General features: G+C 45.3%; 1 protein-coding gene and 1 pseudogene across 1 annotated transcript in view; one reads left to right on the forward strand and one right to left on the reverse strand.

Annotated features, from left to right (window-relative positions):
• Positions 1-1,570: 1,570 nt before the first annotated feature.
• The window catches only part of asns (asparagine synthetase), a 52,978-nt gene continuing 34,523 nt past the window's right edge, over positions 1,571-20,025 (forward strand). Inside the window, exons 1-2 of the mRNA XM_086014104.1 lie at positions 1,571-1,645; positions 11,860-12,115. Of these exons, the coding sequence (XP_085870230.1) occupies positions 11,867-12,115 (249 nt within the window). The 5' untranslated portion in view covers positions 1,571-1,645; positions 11,860-11,866. The remainder of the gene's footprint in view (positions 1,646-11,859; positions 12,116-20,025) is intronic.
• Positions 8,738-11,327, reverse strand: LOC147132639 (uncharacterized; annotated as a pseudogene).

Raw genomic sequence — 20,025 nt, forward strand, 5'->3', positions numbered from 1 at the left:
AAACCAGTTCACCATTTTAGTCATTATTAATTTGTGCACAGAACCTATTTAACACCTTGAAAAGTTTTCGACATTAACATCCTTGATAACTCTTTGCATGCACTATGTCCACCATGTAAATCAAGGAATTTCATGCATATGATCTGGGAATAAACTGTAAACGGCAGAGCCGCATTCCGCCAATGTGACGGACCAGTCCACCTATCAGCCTATAACGCGCGGCCATTTTGTAGGTGATAAACAAAAGACGGGAAAATTTAAAAAATAGACTGACAAAGCATAGTCAGAAGCACATTTTTTCCGTCCGTGTAATCATCTATTTTCACGGTGAGGCTTCCACGGCCACAGCGAGGCTTCCGTTTCCCGTTTGAAGCGGCCGAGGCTTTTTGACAGCTTCTGGGTCCTAAAAGGAGATGGCCGCGGTGAGGCTTCAATGCCACGGTGAGTCTTTTTGTTTCAAATTTCGTTCAGCAGGGGGTGGGGGTGGAGTGCGAGTGGATGTTGGTCGAAGTTGTTAGACGGAAACGTGAACGGAAGCGGTCCGGCCTTTAGGCGATTACGATTTGGTCCGGCCGGACAAAAAGGTGGCTTGACGGACGCCGGAATGGTACCCCGGCTGTAGGCGGACCGGGAATTTTTAGTAAAATACCCACCTGTGGTAAACGGGTTTCAAATTTTCGGCAGCAGGTTTTAGGCAGTATTATCCTTGATAACAGCATAAAATATCCAAATAACCCTCTAAATGCTTATTCTAAGTTACTTATCTATAATTAACACAACATAAAAAAGAGTATTTCTGGGTGGCCTTTTGGCAGTAAAAAATAAATGAATGAAAGTAATTGCTGTGAACAACCGATTCATGGCGTACCCTACTGCCCAAAGACAGGCTCCAGCACGCCCGCGACCCTGAGGAGAGGAGAAACGGTTTGGATAATGCATGGATGGATAATTGCTGTGAAATGGAAATCAGCGCACACGCTCATATCTCATCCCTCATTGATATTTGAAATTTCTTGGTATTATTTAACTGGAAATGCCCATGCAGAACCACAAAATACTTCATTTTGCAATACAAAATATTTCAGTTTGAAATATGGCAGCATATCGAATTAACACATTCTAAATATCAAGGAGTCAGTCTTGAAATTTGACTTGTATGATTTGTATGATACTTTTGATTATGATTTTCATTTAATTGTTGGGGTCCAAAGTGGACATGGGAGGGTGGTGCTATTTGATTTTCATAATTGTTGATGTCACTGCTTAAAAAAAAAAAATGTAAATAAAAACACAAAATATGACACCCGTGCATAGATAGATAGATAGATAGATCTATACCCCCCCCCACACACACAATTATATTATTTGATTTTTATTTTGAAATTGAAGCTTAAAAAAAAAAATGTAAATAAAAACACAAAATATGACACCCGTGCATAGATAGATAGATAGATAGATCTATACCCCCCACACACACACAATTATATTATTTGATTTTTATTTTGAAATTGAGCCTCGTAGCGGATTATGTAACGCCCAGTTTCGACGTGTAAAAGGAAGCGAAGCGCTGGCCTAATCGCAGTAGCACCGGCACCTACCCAGCACAACCAAGTTCTACTCCTGGGAGAAGATTTGAAAGAAAAAGGTAAAGACTTCGCAACCGTAACTAATGATGCACGTGTTTTATAAGCCTTTGACTGTTTTTATAGCGTATACAGGAGAAAAAAAAAACCTTTCACGTTCACGGTGTTACACACTCAAACATCCTAAATCAGCCCTGACATGAGACACTCTTGTGATACGTATTGTCGTTTTGTTTATTTATTCCTGCGCACGTCAATATTTAGTAGACAAACGGCTGAAAAAAAAGATAGATTGTTTAGTTAAATAAATTTACGCACAAGTCAATATTTAGACAAACGGCTGATTTAAAAAATGTTTGTTTAATTAAATGTATACGCAAGTCAATATTTAGAAACGGCTAATAAAAAATAAAAAAAACTAGATTGACTTTTTTTTGGGTGCGGGGGGCGCAATTCTACAGTTCGCAACAAATGTGTGTCTACATAACCGCTTGTGTTACGCAAAAACTAACTGTACTGGAGTCATGATGGTATTCAGATGCTCACATTTTGTTCCGCTGTCATTTTTCTAAATTGTGTGTGACTGCGTGTTTGACGTTTTTCTCAGTAAATGCGTGCGCCTTTTTCACTGCGCTCAAGATGTTACACTGTCAAAGCCGTCAAACTATCGGCTCCTAAAATTTGGAGTGCGCATTTATTCTAAACCTGACGGTAAATGTTCTCCCGCAACTGTAAAAAAAAACAAAAAACAAAAAAGAAACACGCAGTTAAGTAGAAAATAATTCCAATGGACTCTTGTTGCTGGAGAGGAATAATATCATGTGACGTTTGTACTGATATTACTGTACAGTTTTTCCAAAAATTAAAGTCAAAGTCAGCACAAAATAGAGTACACCATTGATCAGTTCTCTAACATTCGAACTGCCATAAACACATTCCTCAAATAAGTAGAAAATAATTCCAGTGGATTCTTGTTCCTGGAGAAAAATATTTTCATCATGTGAAGTTTAGACTCTTATTACTGAACAGTTTTTCCAAAAATTAAAGACAAAATCTGCACAAAATACAGTACACCATTCATTATAAAAATGAATGAGAAATGAGGAATTGTTTTCTACTTATTTGAGGAATGTTTTTTTTATGGCAGCTCAAATGTGAGAGAAATTATGAATGCGTACAGTACTGTATTTTGTACAGACTTTGCCTTTATTTTTGGGAAAAAAAACTGTACAGTAATATGAGTTCAAACTTCACATGATGATAGTATTCCTGTCCAGGAATAGGAATCCCCTGGAATTATGTTCTACTTATTTGAGGATTGTTTTTCATGGCAGTTCAAATGTGAAAGGAATGATGAATTGTGTACTGTATTTTGTGCAGACTGCATTTATTTTTGGGAAAAACTGTACAGACTTTGCCTTTAATTTGTGGAAAAACTGTACTGTAATATCAGTCAAAAATTCACATGATGATAGTATTCCTCTGCAGGAACAAGAATCCACTGGATTTGAAAAAAAGAATCTTCATTCAAGTAATCTTTTTTTTTTTTTTTTTTTACAATTGTCACATGTGGGAAAGCATTTACCATCAGGTTTAGAATATGAGCGCACTCAAAATTTTAGGAGCGGATAGTTTGACTATGGAAAAAGTATGATGGCTTCACTAGAGACATTTTTCTCAGTAAAAGCGTGCACCTCAATTGAGCACGTCATACAGGCACTGTGCTAACCGAAGTACAATTTGTGATGCTGATCCAAAGTAGGACGTTTAGCTTTGACAGAGGTCTGCGCTCTGTGGTGCTATTAGAATGCAGAACGGTTAAATTCTTAAACCGAACCACGACGAACTTGGACAAGAATACCTATGAAGAACTTACCCGCACTTAATTACTCAAAAAGATAAGACTGCGTGCTTCAATTCTTAGATTTATGTTTCTCTATTCTTCTTAAACAATCTGGATAAAATTAGTCTTGCTTGGTACAGCTAAATCGATTATTGAAACGATCATGGGTTTAAGACAGAGTTTCCCAACCAGGGGTATATTAAGCACATTGCTTCCACCGTACATGGAAAGGTAATAATTCCAAGATGATGAGTAAACAATCCCAGTCATTTTAGAAGCCTGTCAATAAAATGGGAGCACTATTACAACTTGCTTGGACAAACCTGTGTCACCGCCGTGTATTTGCTCAAGTGTCTCAAGAACGTCTACAGCCCGGCCTTTGGCTTTTTGACCTTTTCAATCTGAAGGGCAGCCCGCCGGCTTGATTACTTTTGGACTAATATCCTAACTCAGCAATTAGCATTTTCTAATTTCCATTACCAAAGGGCAAACCAAGTGGTTGGACCAGTTTTTCACCACCTGTCACCATTATTCTCAGAGCTGGGCATCGACCTAACCGCCACCTTCTTCGAACGGGACATTGATTCGTGTTCTGCGCATGCTCTTGGCATCTTGGTCTTTGTAGTACAGGAAGTACATGTATGCGCGGCATCCTCGCCGTAGCGATCCTAACTTGAATACAATGATTTCTTTTTGCGGCGTTTTCACAGTATTTGCTGTCTCTACGGCAAAAATGACACAGTGTGTATATATACGTGTGTGTATAAATCCGTATATCTGGCGCGCAACTCGCCGGAAAATACACAAACAGAGGCAAACAATCATGGCTTTTGGAACGTGGAGGAAACTGACTGCTTTATTCCTGTGGTGTGTGACATGAATATAATGTGTTTTATTGACGATATAAAGTAACAAGTGGAAATGACGTCTATTTGCGTCACGACGTCCGTGCGTCACCGTTTCAATTAGGTTATTCAAATGCGGGAGTACCTCTGCCCACTCATGCATGTAAACATCTTTTTCCAAATGTTTCAGATATTGGAATTTTAACCTTAACCCGAATATTGACTGCGTCATACCTAATCCTTTGTAAACGTGGTTGTAATGGAACAAGAAAGAGGTAGAGTTATAGAAGTAGTGTACAATATAGTTTCACACCGTTATGTGTACATCAGGCTACAATTACTAATTATATTTCCCCCGTTGTTACCACAAGAGAAAATTATTTCCCCCTCCCTTCTTCCAAAAAGGTTTCAACAGCTGTTTTTTCATTTCTTGCTGAGATTTATTTCTGGTGGACAAGACTCAAACAAGACTCATTAATTCAAACAATATAATGTAATATAATAATACAACTCTTTCAGTGTCAGACATTTTCAGACCCTCTTTTACCCTAATGTTTGAAAAATTTTGAAAAAAAATATAAAAGAGTTCCTGCGATTGAATGGCTGGGCTGTAAAAAGACAATTAAATACGTTGATGGCAGTGAATGAGTTAAAAGCACAATGGCACAAAAATCTCTTTATTCTTCAATATTCTCCCTCTCTCTCTCACACGCTCTCACTCGCTCGCTCTCTCACTCTCACTCTCTCTCTCATCATGCGTCAGCAGCCTGGGTACCCGTCTGTCATCTGCCAATCTGTCCCGTCATGTTATTTTACTCGCGCTTCCGTCAGTAAACATCAAAGGTCTGTCCGCCAGTCCATCTATCGTCAATCCAACCAAAACAGTCCAACAGATGAAAAATCCATGCATCCATCCATCCATCCATCCATCCATTATCTGAACCGATTTGATTAAAATGGAAAGGATGGTATAGATTGTGGAACATTGCTTTGCTGCATATCGATGTCTATGTAGTATGTAGTATGTGACTTGTATAAACCGTAATTCATAAGGAAATGCTACTTAGTGTGTTTTATACAAGTCACACATACAAGCTTAATTATGAAAAATCCAACACATGAATAATAAAATACATTATTATTCTTACAGTAAGTGTGCTGGAGCTTAGAGGAATTTCGCTTTAGGGGGTTTGGCGGATGCCCCAACCTGTTAATCACTTGTACCAAATGCAAATGAGGTGTAGAGAGAGCGAGAGGGAACCAAATCAACAATTAGAATTTATTAACAAGTGATTATTAATGACAAACAAATTTAGTTGGCCGCCCAAATGAATACTAATAAAATGTTCTGGCCAACGTTGCCGCGGTTAATGGAGGAAAGAGGCGGGGAAACTTTTCTCTGCCCGCGAGTGAGCGAGTGCACCTGCTGCCGAACGTCGGGGAGGAGCTCCACTGTTGAGGGCGGCCGACCGTTGTGATGACGGGGGACTCCGAAGACGCTGCCCAGTACAGCTGAGGCTCACAGCCTGCCCTTACAGACCGTGACGCACCACAAACGGCTGCGGGTGTCCCTTGGTGTCCGTGTGGTGAGCTAGCTGTTTGCTAGCTCGCGATCATGTCTGGTGGCCGCCGGGAAGAGAACGAGCTTCGAACGGTGAATGCGTTCTCTCCGCTGTGGTGAACAACTCCTCAAGTTTTTTAGCTAAAGGTGGAGGCACTCGGCAGCTAGTAACCTCGCTGACTCTTAGTTTCCTTCGACTCACTCGGCTTCTCGTGGTGCTCCGTACGGTGGGGAAAAATGTCCAACCTTTTATCGCGCTCGCCGCGGGCGTACTCATACTGTACAGTACAGTCGCATGAAGTAACACTTAAACACAATCACTTAACCATCCGCAGAACAAACTAGAACCTAGTATACAAACAGGCGTAACAAACTAGAACCTATTTATACGAACACAATATGAAATATGGGAAATTATAATAAACTTCCACATAAATTGCAGGCTCTTCAGTACAGTAAGGTTTTGCTTACCTTAACCAGAATCCTGTGTCACACTGTTGCCAAAGGTACAATCCTGGTGGATTAAAATGCTTCCAATTCCTTGCAAACCGAAATAAAGCATAAATTAATGTAAATTAATGTTTTTTTTGCTTTGAATTCACCCTCTTCTTAATTTTCATCTTCTACTTCTTCTGTTTTTTAGGGGTTGGCAAACAACTTTTGGTGCATTACTGACACCTTGTGAAAAAGAGTGTGGCCTACTGGTACTTTATTATTTCTTAGATAAGCATTTTGGATCATGGATGGGTAGCCTGACGAAATCAAGAAACCTTCTTTGGTGCATACTGCCACTTGCAGAGCTGGGCAGTCCGTCCCTGGGCCGGACCGGTCGGACCCTCCGGCCCGGCCGGATGCCCATTTTTGGGGCGGAGGGGTGGGGGGGGTGACAAATTAAAAGAAATGGCTGGACTAAGCATGGCCGGAAGTGGATTTTAGTCCGGCCCACTAATCGGCTCTCATGCGTGTGACGTGCTCGCGAGGGGGCCAAAAATCATCTCAGCCTACTCGGTGAAAGGCTTCTTTTTAGGCTTCTTTCAAAAACAAATTGTGTGCGGGAGTAAAATCAAGCTGCGCGCAGCACTCAAGTATGACACTGGTACATCATGCACTTCCCTACTTCCGGAAATACGCCATAGCAAACCTGCTGTGTAGTGGTTTGCTGGCATGCTTTTATTTTGAAGGCGGGGAAGTGTGAAGGATGGGAGTGAGTTAAATAGGTAACTTGTTGCTTGCAGACTTGTCTGTTGGACCCAAATAATTATATAATACGACAAAACCAACCCCATGGCTCGCAATGGAAGTAAGTACACGCAGCTGGGTTGTTGTGTCTTTCACAACCATCGCCGGAGGGTCCGACCGGTCCGGCCCAGGGACGGACTGCCCAGCTCTGCTTAATTCAGCCAGCATGTGCCAAATTTTAAGGCTGTTGACTGTAGATTGTATGCCTCCAGATCCTGTGATGTAGTTTCTTTCAGGACCCATCACTGAGTGAATCTGATGGCTGGATATGTGGCTGACATTCCGTTGTCAGTCCTGTTGTCTAAATCGGCGACCGATCGCCACCAAAATGCAAATACACATTACTACTCTTGTCCACTTCAACCTGTGAAAGTATAAAAGTGTTCTGCACAATTGTTTGGATTTATTGACATAAAACGTGATCCCATCATGATCACCTCCACAAAATCAAAAATACTGTGGCGATTGCTCCTTCACTTTCACAAGCTGAAGCGGACAAGAGCATGAATGCGCACACGAACCCCGACTGGTTTATATTTGTGACATTTAGCGACTAAACTCGTGTCAACTCTCGGGAGGCAGACGCCGACTGGCAGTGGGCGAAGCAATCAGGCAAGCATGGATCTTTATCCCCCCCCAGATCCAAAATAACGGATCTAGCTTTCACTTGCCCGGACTTGGGTTACCGGGGCCTTCCTCTGGAGCCAGGCCTGGAGGTGGAGCTCGAAGGTGAGCATCTGGTGGCTGGGCCTGCACCCATGGGGCCCCGCTGGGCTCAGCCCGAAAAGAGAACGCGGGTCCCCCTTACCATGGGCTCACCAGCTGTGGGAGGGGCCAAAGGGGTCGGGCGCGAAGTGAGCTGGATGGTGGCCAAAGTCCAAAGGGTCCTTGGCTTTTCGATCCCCAGCTACAGAAGCTGGTTCTAGGAATGTGGAATGTCACCTCTCTGGTCGGGAAAGACCCTGAGCTGCTGTGCGAGGTAGAGTAGTTCTGACTAGTTAAAGTTGGACTCGCCTCCACGCACAGCTTGGGCTCTGGTAACTAGTCCTCTCGAGAGGGGTTGACCACTCTTCCTCTCTGGAGTTACCCATGGTGAGAGACGCACGGCAGATGTGGGCATACTTATTGCCCCTCATCTTAGCACCTGTACATTGGGTTCATTGCAGTGGACGAAAGGGTAGCCTCCGTCCGCCTTCGGGTGGGGGGACGAATTCTGACTGTTGTTTGTGCTTATGCACCAACAACCCACCCTGGAGTCCTTGGAGGGAGTGCTGGAGAGTGCTCCTTTTGGGGACTTCATTGTTTTGCTAGATGATTTCAAAGCACACGTGGGCAATTACAGTGCGACCTGGAGGGGCGTGATTGGGAAGAACGACCCCCCTGATCAGAACCCAAGCGGTGTTCTGTTACTGGACCTCTGTGCTCGTCATGGATTGTCCATAACGAACACAATGTTCAAACATAAGGGTGTCAGTACGTGCCCTTGGCACCAGGACACCCAAAGCCGCAGTTTGATGATCAACTTTGTGGTGGTGGTGATTTGCGGCTGCATGTTTTGCACACTCGGGTAAAGAGAGGGGCGGAGATGTCAATTGATCACCACCTGGTGGTGCATTGGTTCTGATGGTGGGGGACCTGGCAGACCCAAACATATTGTGAGGGTTTGCTAGGAACGTCTCGCAGAATCCGCTGTCAGAAAGAGTTTCAACTCCCACCTCTGGCAGAACTTTGCCCACATCCCGGAAGAGATAGCGGACATTGATTCTGAATGGACCATGTTCCATGCCTCCATGGGAGCTATGGCCGTAAGGTGGTCGGTGCCTGTCGTGCCGGCAACTCCCAAACCCGTTAGTGGACCCCAGTAGTGAGGGATGCTGCCAAGCTGAAGAAGGAATCCTATCGGGCCTTTTTGGCCTCTGGGACTCTGGAGGCAGCTGATGGCTACTGGCTGGCCAAGTGGAATGCAACCTTGGTGGTCACCGAGACAAATACTCGGGCAAGGGAGGAGCTCAGCTAGGCCATGGAGAGTAACTTCCAGGTGGTTTGAAGAAACTCTGGTCCAGCACCCGGTGTCTCAGGAAGGGGAAGCAGTGCACCGTCAACACTGTATATAGTTGGGATGGGGTGCTGTTGATCTCAACAGGGACGTTGTGAATCGGTGGAGAGAATATTTTGAAAACCTTTTCAATTCCACTTACATGCCTTCCCATGTGGAAGCAGGGTTTCGGGTCTCTGAGGCGGAATTTCCTATCTCTGGGGTTGAGGTCACCAAGGTGGTTAATAAGCTTCTCGGTGGCAAGGCCCCGGGGGTGGATGGGATCCGCCCAGAGTTCCTACAGCTGTCCTGGTTGACATGCCTCTGCAACATCGCATGGACTTCGGGGACAGTGCCTCTGGATTGGCAGACCGGGGTGGTAGTTCCCCTTTTTAAGAAGGTTGACCAGAAGGTGTGTTCCAACTATAGGGGCATCACACTCCTCAGCCTCCCTGGTAAGGTCTATTCACAGGTGCTGGAAAGGAGGGAAAGGAAGTTGAATCTCTGATTCAGGAGGAGCAGTGTGGTTTTCGTCCTGGCTGTGGAACTGTGGACCAGCTCTACACCCTCGGCAGGGCACTCGAAGGTACATGAGAGTTCGTTCAACCAGTCTACATGTGCTTTGTGGACTTGCAAAAGGCAATCGACCGTCATACCAGTCGAGCTCTACACTTTCGGCGTAATTTGTACAGTGGAAACACCTTTTCAAAATGTACGTCATCCATCGCTGATGTCCATTCACGTGACAGCAGCCATTCGAAAATAATGTGTATTGTGTAAGATCATATTCAGATATGTAAAGTCAAATTACACCATTCAGCACACCCCGGGGTTGACAGGTATGCAGATGCCCAAGTATGGGCAGTTCGATCCCTGTACGACCGGTGTCAGAGTTTGGTCTGCATTGTACAGTAAGTCAGATTCATTTCCTGTGAGGGTTGATCTCCCCCAAGGCTGCCCTTTGTCACAAATTCGGTTCATAACTTTTATGGATAGAATTTCTAGGCGCAGTCAAGGCATTGAGGGTGTCCGGTTTGATGGTCTTAGTATTGCATCTCTAGCCGCGATCTCCAACTCTCACTGGAGGGGTTTTTCAGCTGAGTGTGAAGCGGCTGGGATGAAAATCAGCACCTCAAAATCTGAGACCATGCCCCTCAGTCGGAAAAGGGTGGGGTGCCCTCTCCAGGTCGGGGATGAGATCCTGCCTCAAGTGGAGGAGTCCAAATATCTTGGGGTTTTGTTCAAGAGTAAGGGGAGGATGGAGCCTGCGATTGACAGGCGGATCAGTGCAGCGTCTGCTGAGATGCGGACCCTATATTGTCTGTCGCTGTGAAGAGAGAGCTGAGCCGAAAGGCGAAGCTCTCGATTTACTGGTCGATCTACCCTCATTTCTGGTCACGAGCTGTGGGTCGTGACCAAAAGAATAAGATCCCGGATACAAGCGGCCAAAATGAGTTTCTTCCGCAGGGTGTCTGGGCTCCCTCCCTTAAGGCCCTGATACATCAAACCGACGGCGGAGGTCGTTAAGCGCTGTTGCGTCTTTAAGCGCCGTCTGATTAGTGTAGTGGCCACCGTTGTAGTGTCGTAACCCATCTGTAAGCGTCTTGGGGGCGTTTACGTATGTTGAATCGGCGTCGCCAGTTGTGACAGTTGGTCACTCTCATTGACTGTTAGCTAGCAAATCAGCGCGCGGAGCCACCAACGTGAAGTGACAAAGGTGGAAAAACAGTGAGCATGCCTCCGCTGCCTTAATCTTCTTACAAGTACAAGAGCGATGGTTAACAATGTAAGTATTGTTATAATCAGCACCTGGCCAACATCTTTCCGGTTGGAGTTTTCTAACCATGAGAAATGCTGACTACCGCTGCCGATGGTATGAAAGGGTATTACATCTTATGCATGCGCAGAGGGTACTTTAATGGTCAGCGTCGATGTCTGTCGGGGTGCACACGCTGTGAAGCACACCAGCGTGACGTGCCGACAGCCGGCCGGACGCCACAGGGGGTAAGCGTCTGTCACTGTTGGTGAACGTCGTTTTGGTGTATCAGGGCCTTTAGAGATAAGGTGAGAAGCTCGGTCATCCAGGAGGGGCTCAGAGTTGAGCCACTGCTCCTCCGCATTGAGAGGAGCTAGATGAGGTGGTTCGGGCATCTTGTCAGGATTCCACCTGGACGCCTCGCTGGTGAGGTGTTCCGGGCATGCCACACTGGGAGGAGGCCATGATACCATGAGACTATGTCTCCCAGCTGGCTTGGGAATGCCTCGAGATCCCCCAGGAGGAGCTGGACGATGTGGCCGGGGAGAGGGAAGTGTGGGCTTCCCTGCTTCGGCTGTTGCCTCCGCGACCCGACCTCGGACAAGCGGAAGAGAATGAATGAATAAACATACAACAATATTTAATAGTCAAAAAAACCCCACAAAAACTGCCAGACAACTTAACCCGTGATGTGTCGACTTTTACATAATGTGACGCTCAGTGATAACTAATTGAGGCACTCTGGCTTATAGTATACTGGTGATTGAACACTTTTTACTCCGTCCTGCAATCCGTAGCTGAATATTCAGTATGATCTGGATAAAGAATCTTAGAAATTTAGTCACACTTTGTTGCTGCTGTGAAATTTAAATATGAACAATGGGTGGGTGGGAGTCTAACATCTAAAAGACTACCATCATTTTACTGGTGGTATTTGGCTCTTTCATCATGGTTGGTACCTCACCATTTATTTTTATATATGTGCTTCTTACCGCAGATCCGAGATGTGCGGTATCTGGGCTATGTTTGGCAGTGATGAGTGCCTGTCAGCTCAGTGCACCAATGCCATGAAGATAGCACACAGAGGCCCAGACGGCTTCCGCTTCGAGAATATCAATGGATACACCAACTGCTGCTTTGGCTTCCATCGTCTGGCTATTTTGGATCAGCTGCATGGCATGCAACCCTTGCATGTCAAGAAATTTCCTTTTTTGTGGCTATGCTACAATGGAGAGATTTACAACCATCTTACAGTAAGAATTTACAAGATGTTTGCTATTTGCTCTTTGTGGTTATGTTTGAACCGCCCTAACAGGTATGTGACAATAAATCTATTTACAGCTAATTGATTCTAAAATTAATTGATAATTATTTATCAAAATAAAAATAAAACCAAAAAATGTTTATTTTAAAATTGTCCAAATACTCTGAATTTCAGCCTCAGCCTCTACACACCAATCCGACGTCGGCCGTTAGAAAGTCGATACACGCCATCTGTTTTATTGTAGAGCGCAAAGTTGAAAAGTCGGAACCATTGTTGGGGTATGTGGCTAGCTAGCACATGTGTCACGTGTCATCTTCCAAACCGCTTAACCGCGGGGAGGTGCTAGAGCCTATCCCAGCTGACAATGGGCGAAGGGCAGACTACGCCCTGAACTGGACGCCAGCCAGTCGGGACGACTCATGCCAGGGTGTTCAGTTTAGCCACGTACAAAAAATCCAGACAACTGAGCAGATTTCTCTGCAGTCCCCAGAGAAAAACCACAAAAGCACAGGGATAAAATGTAAATTCCACACTGGAGGGCTTGAGCCAAGATTGTTTTACACACATTCTTTAAAAGAGAATGTGGGCATGCATGTTAAACATATGGATACAATTGTTGGCAGTGTTGGGGAAAAAAAAAATCTTTTTCAACGCAAACTACTTCAAAGTTCAGGTCACAAATTTTACAATGAACTAAATCAGTTCATAGTTCATAATACATTTTTTAAACTACGTTTATCGTCACAAAATTGAAACCATTCATTGTTCTTTTTTTTCCCCCAATGTGTTGCTGTGAGTTGTTACCCTCTGGCATTTGCCCATTGTTGCCACCCATTCAGTCCCCACGAGTATCCGAGTGCAACTATCACCCGTCAATCTAAAAGAATAAATAAATAAAAAACATTGCGTGAATTGTATCCCTCATTTTTTTATGAATTCAAACAAAAACAGGACTGTGGCCCTGAGTGTGCAAACAAACATTATCTGCTATAGGAACCAGGCTGCAGTGGGAACCTACCTACCTACCTACCTACCTACCTACCTATCTATCTTCGAGCTGCGGCTGGGAGATATGACAGCAAAGTCGCTACTGTACGTCGAGAATGGGTTTTTTTTGGGGGGTGAGAAATGATCTGTTTCGACTCGATGTGGTGTTGCCATTTCTTTAGATTTTTTTCCTCACCTGCACATAACTCGAAAGGCTCGCAGGGTGCTTTTAAATCAATGTAATTTAAGTCTGTATTTGCTTTTTGAAACCGAGGGGTAAATCTTACACAAAAATGTTAGTTTTTTTCCTCCTGAATCCTCTCTGATGCTCTCAAAAAAGTATTTATTACAATTTTTCTCAGTTGCTTTGGTACATTTCTCAGATCAGAACTTAATTTCTCAAAAGTACTTGTTCAATCTTTACATCATTGTGTCACTTGTGCAGTGTGGACATTAAAAAAAGCTTTTTCTCTTTTTTTTCAAACAAGTTTCAAATGCTTTGCTACATCCATTCAAATGAATGATTATGTGCAATTCTCTGATGTTTCCTACATTATAATTGTCATGTTGATCAAAACATATTATAATGAGTTTCTGTTGAATTCTCATACCCTAAAACATTTTGGAACAAGTTGTCAAACTATGTCAAGTATATTTGCTGGGTCACTGTGGCTCAGTTGGTAGAGCCGATCACCCAGTAACTGAAGGTTCGAATGTTTACAACATGACTAAGCAATTTTACTGTTATCCATACACAATGACACATAGACTTGTCGTTTTGATAGCATTGACATGTTTAGTGATAGATATATCCTTTTGAGAGATGTACTAAGCATTTTAGAAATAAAATGGCTCTTGCGGGGGAACCATGTTGTTTTGCTATTTGTGTTAATTGTTTTGAAAAAATGTAGCCTACATAGTGTTTAGCGAATTTCAATTCTGATTTGGGAAATGTACCAAACCGAATGAGAAAATCTGTACTATAGTAGAATACCTTTTCATTTGCAGAGATGAGGAGGGCATGAGAATTCTTCTCAGTGAACTGAGTCATTAACAAAAACATTAACAAAAAAAAAATCACGAAAAGTGGACACATTTTTATTTTTGTACCTTCTATTGTACTTCATCTATTGGATGAGCATTTCTACCTGTTGCTCTACATCGTTTTCAAATTTTACAGGTCTGTGTGAACACTGACCATTTTGACAACATTTTTGTATGTGCCTGAACTGTTCTAGTCCTTATTGGTATCGTTTGTATGAAAATGTTTGATCAATTGTAAATATTGTAATGTCTTTTCACGAATCAAATTCAAATAGTTTTATAATGGGTATTTTCCCATACTGCATTGATTAATACATCTGTCAATGTTGTGTTACACCCATTTTGCACTCCCAGCAATTGCACATTACGTAAATTCCCACCCTTACGTAACACGTTGCCAACATCTGCTGCAGATTTTTAAAGTCTGAGCACAGTAATTAATGTAGCTTCCTTCAGAATTCTGGTGTGCATGCTGAGTGCCTGGTCTAGAAAGCATTGGATTTAAGTGCTCGCAGACCTCAAACCCTAAAGTGCTTGTAAACTGAAGTTATGGTATGGATTAAACTCCAAAGAGGAGAGCATGTGGTGGAATTTTTTCCAGAGATGTAATATGAAACTCCTTGTGACAGGACACTCTGTGAGATGATCCTCACGATATGTTGAGGTCTGCCAGGTTCGATCGGCATCTTCACCCATAATTGGATTCAGGTGGCGATCGGTTCAGAGCTACACTCCTCTCTTCATCTGAATGTCCCACATATGTGGCCGTAAGTCAGAAGAAACTACCACAAAGTCGAAAAAATAGTAATCACCTATAGGCCAGTCCGCCTATGATTTTAAACAGGCTTCCGTTAGTGTTTCTGACTACAAATTTGGACAAACTGGGCGATCTTTGAAATGAAAGACTGACTCACTGCAGCATGGAAGCCTGATCAATGAGTCTCCTTTTAGCACCTTCCAGGACTTTTTGGGCGCTTCATATACCTTTAAGGACCTCAACCCAAACCTATTTTTTTTCCCAGAATATGTTCTATGCAGGCTCACTATGAAACAAGGTATTCTGATAAATATTGCCTTTGTGGAATATGAGAATCCACCCGTTTTTAGCTATCTCAGGGGGCGTCCATTTTGTTATTTCTGTCGACTGAAAACGACATCACAGCTGCTCAAGGCTCAGATGACAACCAATCATGACTCAGCTTCAGAAAACAGGTGAGCTGTGATTGGTCGTTGCCTGAGCCCTGAGCAACTGTGATGTCATTTTCAATCGACAGAAGAGACAAAATGGCCACCCCCTGAGATGGCTAAAAGCGGGTGCATTTTGCTGCTTAACTCATATCCCACAAACGCAATATTAATCAGAATGCCTTGTTTCAACTAATGGGCCTGCATAGAGCATTTTGCCGGCATTGTCTCGCGGAGCCGAGCGCTTCAGCCGCCTTTTAAACTTGAACACGTGGCTCCTACGCACTTGTGGCCACCTTGACTTTGCTTTTATTGACAATTTTAACCTATTCTGGAATCGCCCGTCTTTTTACCAGCCGGATGGTGTTCATCCGAACTCTCTTGGTAGCAAGATTTTAGCCGCTAACATCCACCATGTCGTAACCAATTCCACTCCCAGCTGACTCTTGTTTACCAATCATATTTCTTCTTCTACTCATAAACGCTGCAATGACAATGTCACTACCATCACTTACAGGCCAATACCAGCTGCTCACAGTACCACCACCCTCACTAGCTCCCCCTGCAGGCCCTCATTATCATTACCACTATCGGACAACTTTCCCATTGAAACCATCACCGGCAGACGCTTCCCTTGCACACACAAACAACGTGGTTTTAACAGTGGTAATCTAGTATATGTTAATACTGCTCATTCGTACCACCATGAGCGCACGTCCAGCACAATAATTAATCTGGCCGTGCTGAACGTGCGCTCCCTTTTAAACAAAACTTTTATCATAAACGACCTGATTTTAGACAATAATTTACATGGTATACTTTTGTCTGAGACATGGCTTGGTACAGATGCTCCAGTTGCTCTCAACGAGGCTTGCCCACCGAATTTTAACTTTTTATTTTCTACAAGGGATGGCAAAAGAGGAGGCGGGACTGCATCAATTTTTATAAGATAAGATAAGATAAGATAAGAATGCCTTTATTGATCCCACAGTGGGGAAATTTTCGTTGTTACAGTAGCAAGGATATAGGTCACACAGGGGCGGCGGCATAATGTGGCCATTAATGTATAACATTGACGGCAAACATTTAGAATCAAACCTATGTAGATATACGCAGTAACATGTGTATATACACATGTGTATACACACCAACCTACATCTACATAAAAAATATGAGGAACACTCATTTCGGCCTGTACATAGTACAGAGGAAAAAATACTCTAAGTGACAGTGCTGCAGTGCTGTAGTGAAATGTAAGGAACAGCATTGGATAAAAATAAAACTAGACTAACAGTAGTGGGGAATGTTGAGTATTGCACGGTATTACAGTAGTGGGGAATATTGGGTATTGCACGATACGAGCTCAGGTGCAGGACTGCACAGTTGCACTAATGACCGCCAGTTTGTAGAGACTACACAATGTTCTTGTTAAAGAGTCTGACAGCAGCAGGCAAGAAGGAACGGCGGAATCTCTCCTTTGCACAGCGAGGGTGTAACAGTCTGTCACTGAAGGTGCTGTGGAGTGCTGTTAGGGTGCCCTGGAGGGGGTGGTCCGGGTTGCCCAGCATTGATGACAGCTTGGCCAACATCCTCCTGTCCCCCACCGAGTCCACAGAGTCCAGGGAGCAGCCCAGGACAGAGCCGGCCCTCTTGACCAGTTTGTCCAGCCGCTTCTTGTCCCGGGCCGAGACGCCGCCTGCCCAGGTGACCACTCCCTGGAAGATGACCGATGCAACCACCGAGTCATAAAAGTTCCTGAGGAGTGTCCCCTGAACCCCAAAAGACCTCAGTCTCCTGAGTAGGAAGAGTCTGCTCTGACTCTTCCTATAGAGGGCGTCTGTGTTGTCGCACCAGTCCAGTTTATTGTTCAGATGAACACCCAGGTACTTGTAAGTTGAGACTCTCTCAACATCTGTTCCCCGGATATTCACTGGTGCAGGTGAAGAGTGCTGGCGCCTACCGAAATCCACCACCATTTCTTTGGATTTCCCCGCATTGATCAGGAGGCGGTTCTGCTGGCACCAATCCACAAAACCCTGAGTAAGTTCTCTGTACTCCCGATCATCTCCGCCTGTGATGAGGCCGACAATCGCAGAGTCGTCAGAGAACTTCTGCAGGTGACAGGTAGGGGTGTTGTAGTTGAAGTCCGAGGTGTAGAGGGTGAACAGGAAGGGAGCCAAGACAGTTCCCTGTGGGGCCCCCGTGCTGCAGAGGAGCACGTCAGACACACAGTCCTGTGTTCTCACATACTGTGGCCGGTTTGTGAGGTAGTCCTGGATCCATGTGGTGAGGTGGTGCGCCACCCCCGCCCGCTCCAGCTTGTCTCCCAGTAGGGTGGGCTGGATGGTGTTGAAAGCACTGGAGAAATCAAAGAACATGATCCTCACAGTGCTCCCCGCCTTCTCCAGGTGGGAGAGTGAAGTGTGGAGGAGGTAGATGATGGCATCATCCACACTGATGCCAGGCTGGTATGCGAACTGGAGTGGGTCCATTGAGGAGCTCACCAGGGGGCGCAGGTGGACAAGGACCAGTCTCTCCAGGGTCTTCATCAGGTGAGACGTCAGCGCCACCGGTCTGAAGCTGTTGAGCTCCTTCGGGTGGGGGGTCTTTGGCACCGGGACCAGGCAGGATGTTTTCCATAGCTGGGGGACCCTGCCCAGCTTCAGGCTCAGGTTGAACATGTGCTGGACAATTCCACACAGCTGGTCTGCGCAGGATTTGAGGAGCTGGGGGCTGATGCCATCTGGACCCGCTGCCTTCCTCGCCTTCATCTTCTTCAGCTGGTTCCTCACCTGAGATGTTGTGAAGGCCAAGGCTGGACAGGAAGGAGTGGTGGCTATCTGGTGTAGCTGGGAGCTGGAGTCTGTGGAGAAAAGAGGGGAGGGGGTGACACGCCCAGCAGGAGGAGTAGGTGGAGACTGCAGCAGGAGAGACTGAGTGGAGGCAGGCATCTGATCGAACCTATTGAAAAAGAGATTCAGCTCATTTGCCCACTGCAGGTCCCCCTCAGTCCGGGTCTTGGGTTGTCCGTGGCCTGAGATGGTCTTCAGGCCCCTCCAGACTCCCCTGGCGTTATTCTGCAGCAGCTGCTCCTCCATCCTCTTCCTGTAGGACCTTTTCCCCTCTCTGATCCTCCTCCTCAGCTGGCGCTGCACAGTCCTCCGCTCCTCTATGTTGCCTGACACAAAAGCCCTCCTCTTCTCCTTCAGGAGAGCTTTTATGTCTGGTGTGATCCAGGGTTTGTTGTTGGAGAAACACCTTACTGTCCTGGTGGGTATGGTGTTCTCCATGCAGAAATTTATATAGTCTGTAACAGTGTCCGTTAGACTACTAATGTCTTCCCCATGAGCATCGCTGAATACTTCCCACACAGTTGTGCTGAAGCAGTCCTTTAAGGCCTCCTCGGCCTCTCCAGACCATCTCTGAACCGTGCGGGTCACAGCTGGCTGCCTGCGGACCAGAGGTTTGTACACAGACTGGAGAGCCACCAGGTTGTGATCAGCTTTGCCCAGCGGGGGGAGGGGCAGTGATGTGTATGCCTCCTTGGTGTTGGCATAGAAAAGGTCCAGTGTTTTATTGTCTCTGGTGTGGCAGGTGACATACTGTGTGAATGAAGGCAGAGAGGAGGAAGGGGAGGCATGATTGAAGTCACCAGAGATGAGTACCAGGGCATTTGGGTGCTGTGTTTGTAGCCTGCTCACTGCTGCAGTCAAGACATCACAGGCTGTGTCGCAGCTGGCAGCTGGTGGGACGTAGACGGTCACCGCGATCACGTGACTAAACTCTCGCGGGATGTAGAATGGCCTCATGCCAACAGCTAGCAGCTCAATATCCCTGCTGCAAAGCTGCTCCTTAATCGTGATGTGCCCAGGATTACACCATCTATCGTTCACAAACACAGCCAGCCCTCCTCCTTTCCTCTTTCCACTCTCCAGCGTCCTGTCCGCGCGTATGATTTGGAAGCCGTCCAATTCTACGACCGCGTTCGGCGTTAGCGTTGTTAGCCACGACTCCGTGAATAGCATCAGGCTAGCCTCCCGGAAGTCCCTCTCGTGCCGGGTAAGCGCCGCTAGCTCGTCCATCTTGTTGGGGAGCGATCTAACATTCCCCATGATAACAGACGGGAGGACGGGATGGTATCGTCTCCTCCTTTCCCGGCGTTTAACCCCCGCACGAGATCCCCGTCTCTTCCTCCTCAGCTCACGGGGGATATCAGGTCTCGCCCCGGGAGCCGGCGCATGGTTAGCACGGAGTGCTAACAGCTGATTCCGGCTGTAAACAATGGGGGCTCGGCTCCGAGCCAAGTCGCCGGACACGATCGCGCAAAAAATAGCAATCAGCAGCAGCAAGAATACCGCAGTTTGGGTGTCCATTGCTACGCAAGTTACGACTATCAATTATACGAAAAAGGTATGAGGTAGAGTAATATTAAAGAACAAAAACACACGAAAAGGCTCACCGATGAGCCGGAGCTACTGTAGCGGGCTGCCACTCGCACGGCGCCGGAAGTCGTATTAATACTCTTTTATCAAAGGAGATCATTTTTAGCAGCTATTTATCGTTTGAACACCATGCCTTTGTTTTTAGCAGTCCCCCTATTCTCTGCATTACCGTCTATAGACCTCCCCATCATTCCACTTCTTTTATTACAGAATTTTCAGAATTCTTATCCATTTTATATTC

This window comes from Filicampus tigris, chromosome 18 (genome assembly GCF_054856515.1).
Source record: "Filicampus tigris isolate MCC_2025a chromosome 18, RoL_Ftig_1.0, whole genome shotgun sequence".
Classification (NCBI taxonomy): Eukaryota; Metazoa; Chordata; class Actinopteri; order Syngnathiformes; family Syngnathidae; genus Filicampus; species Filicampus tigris.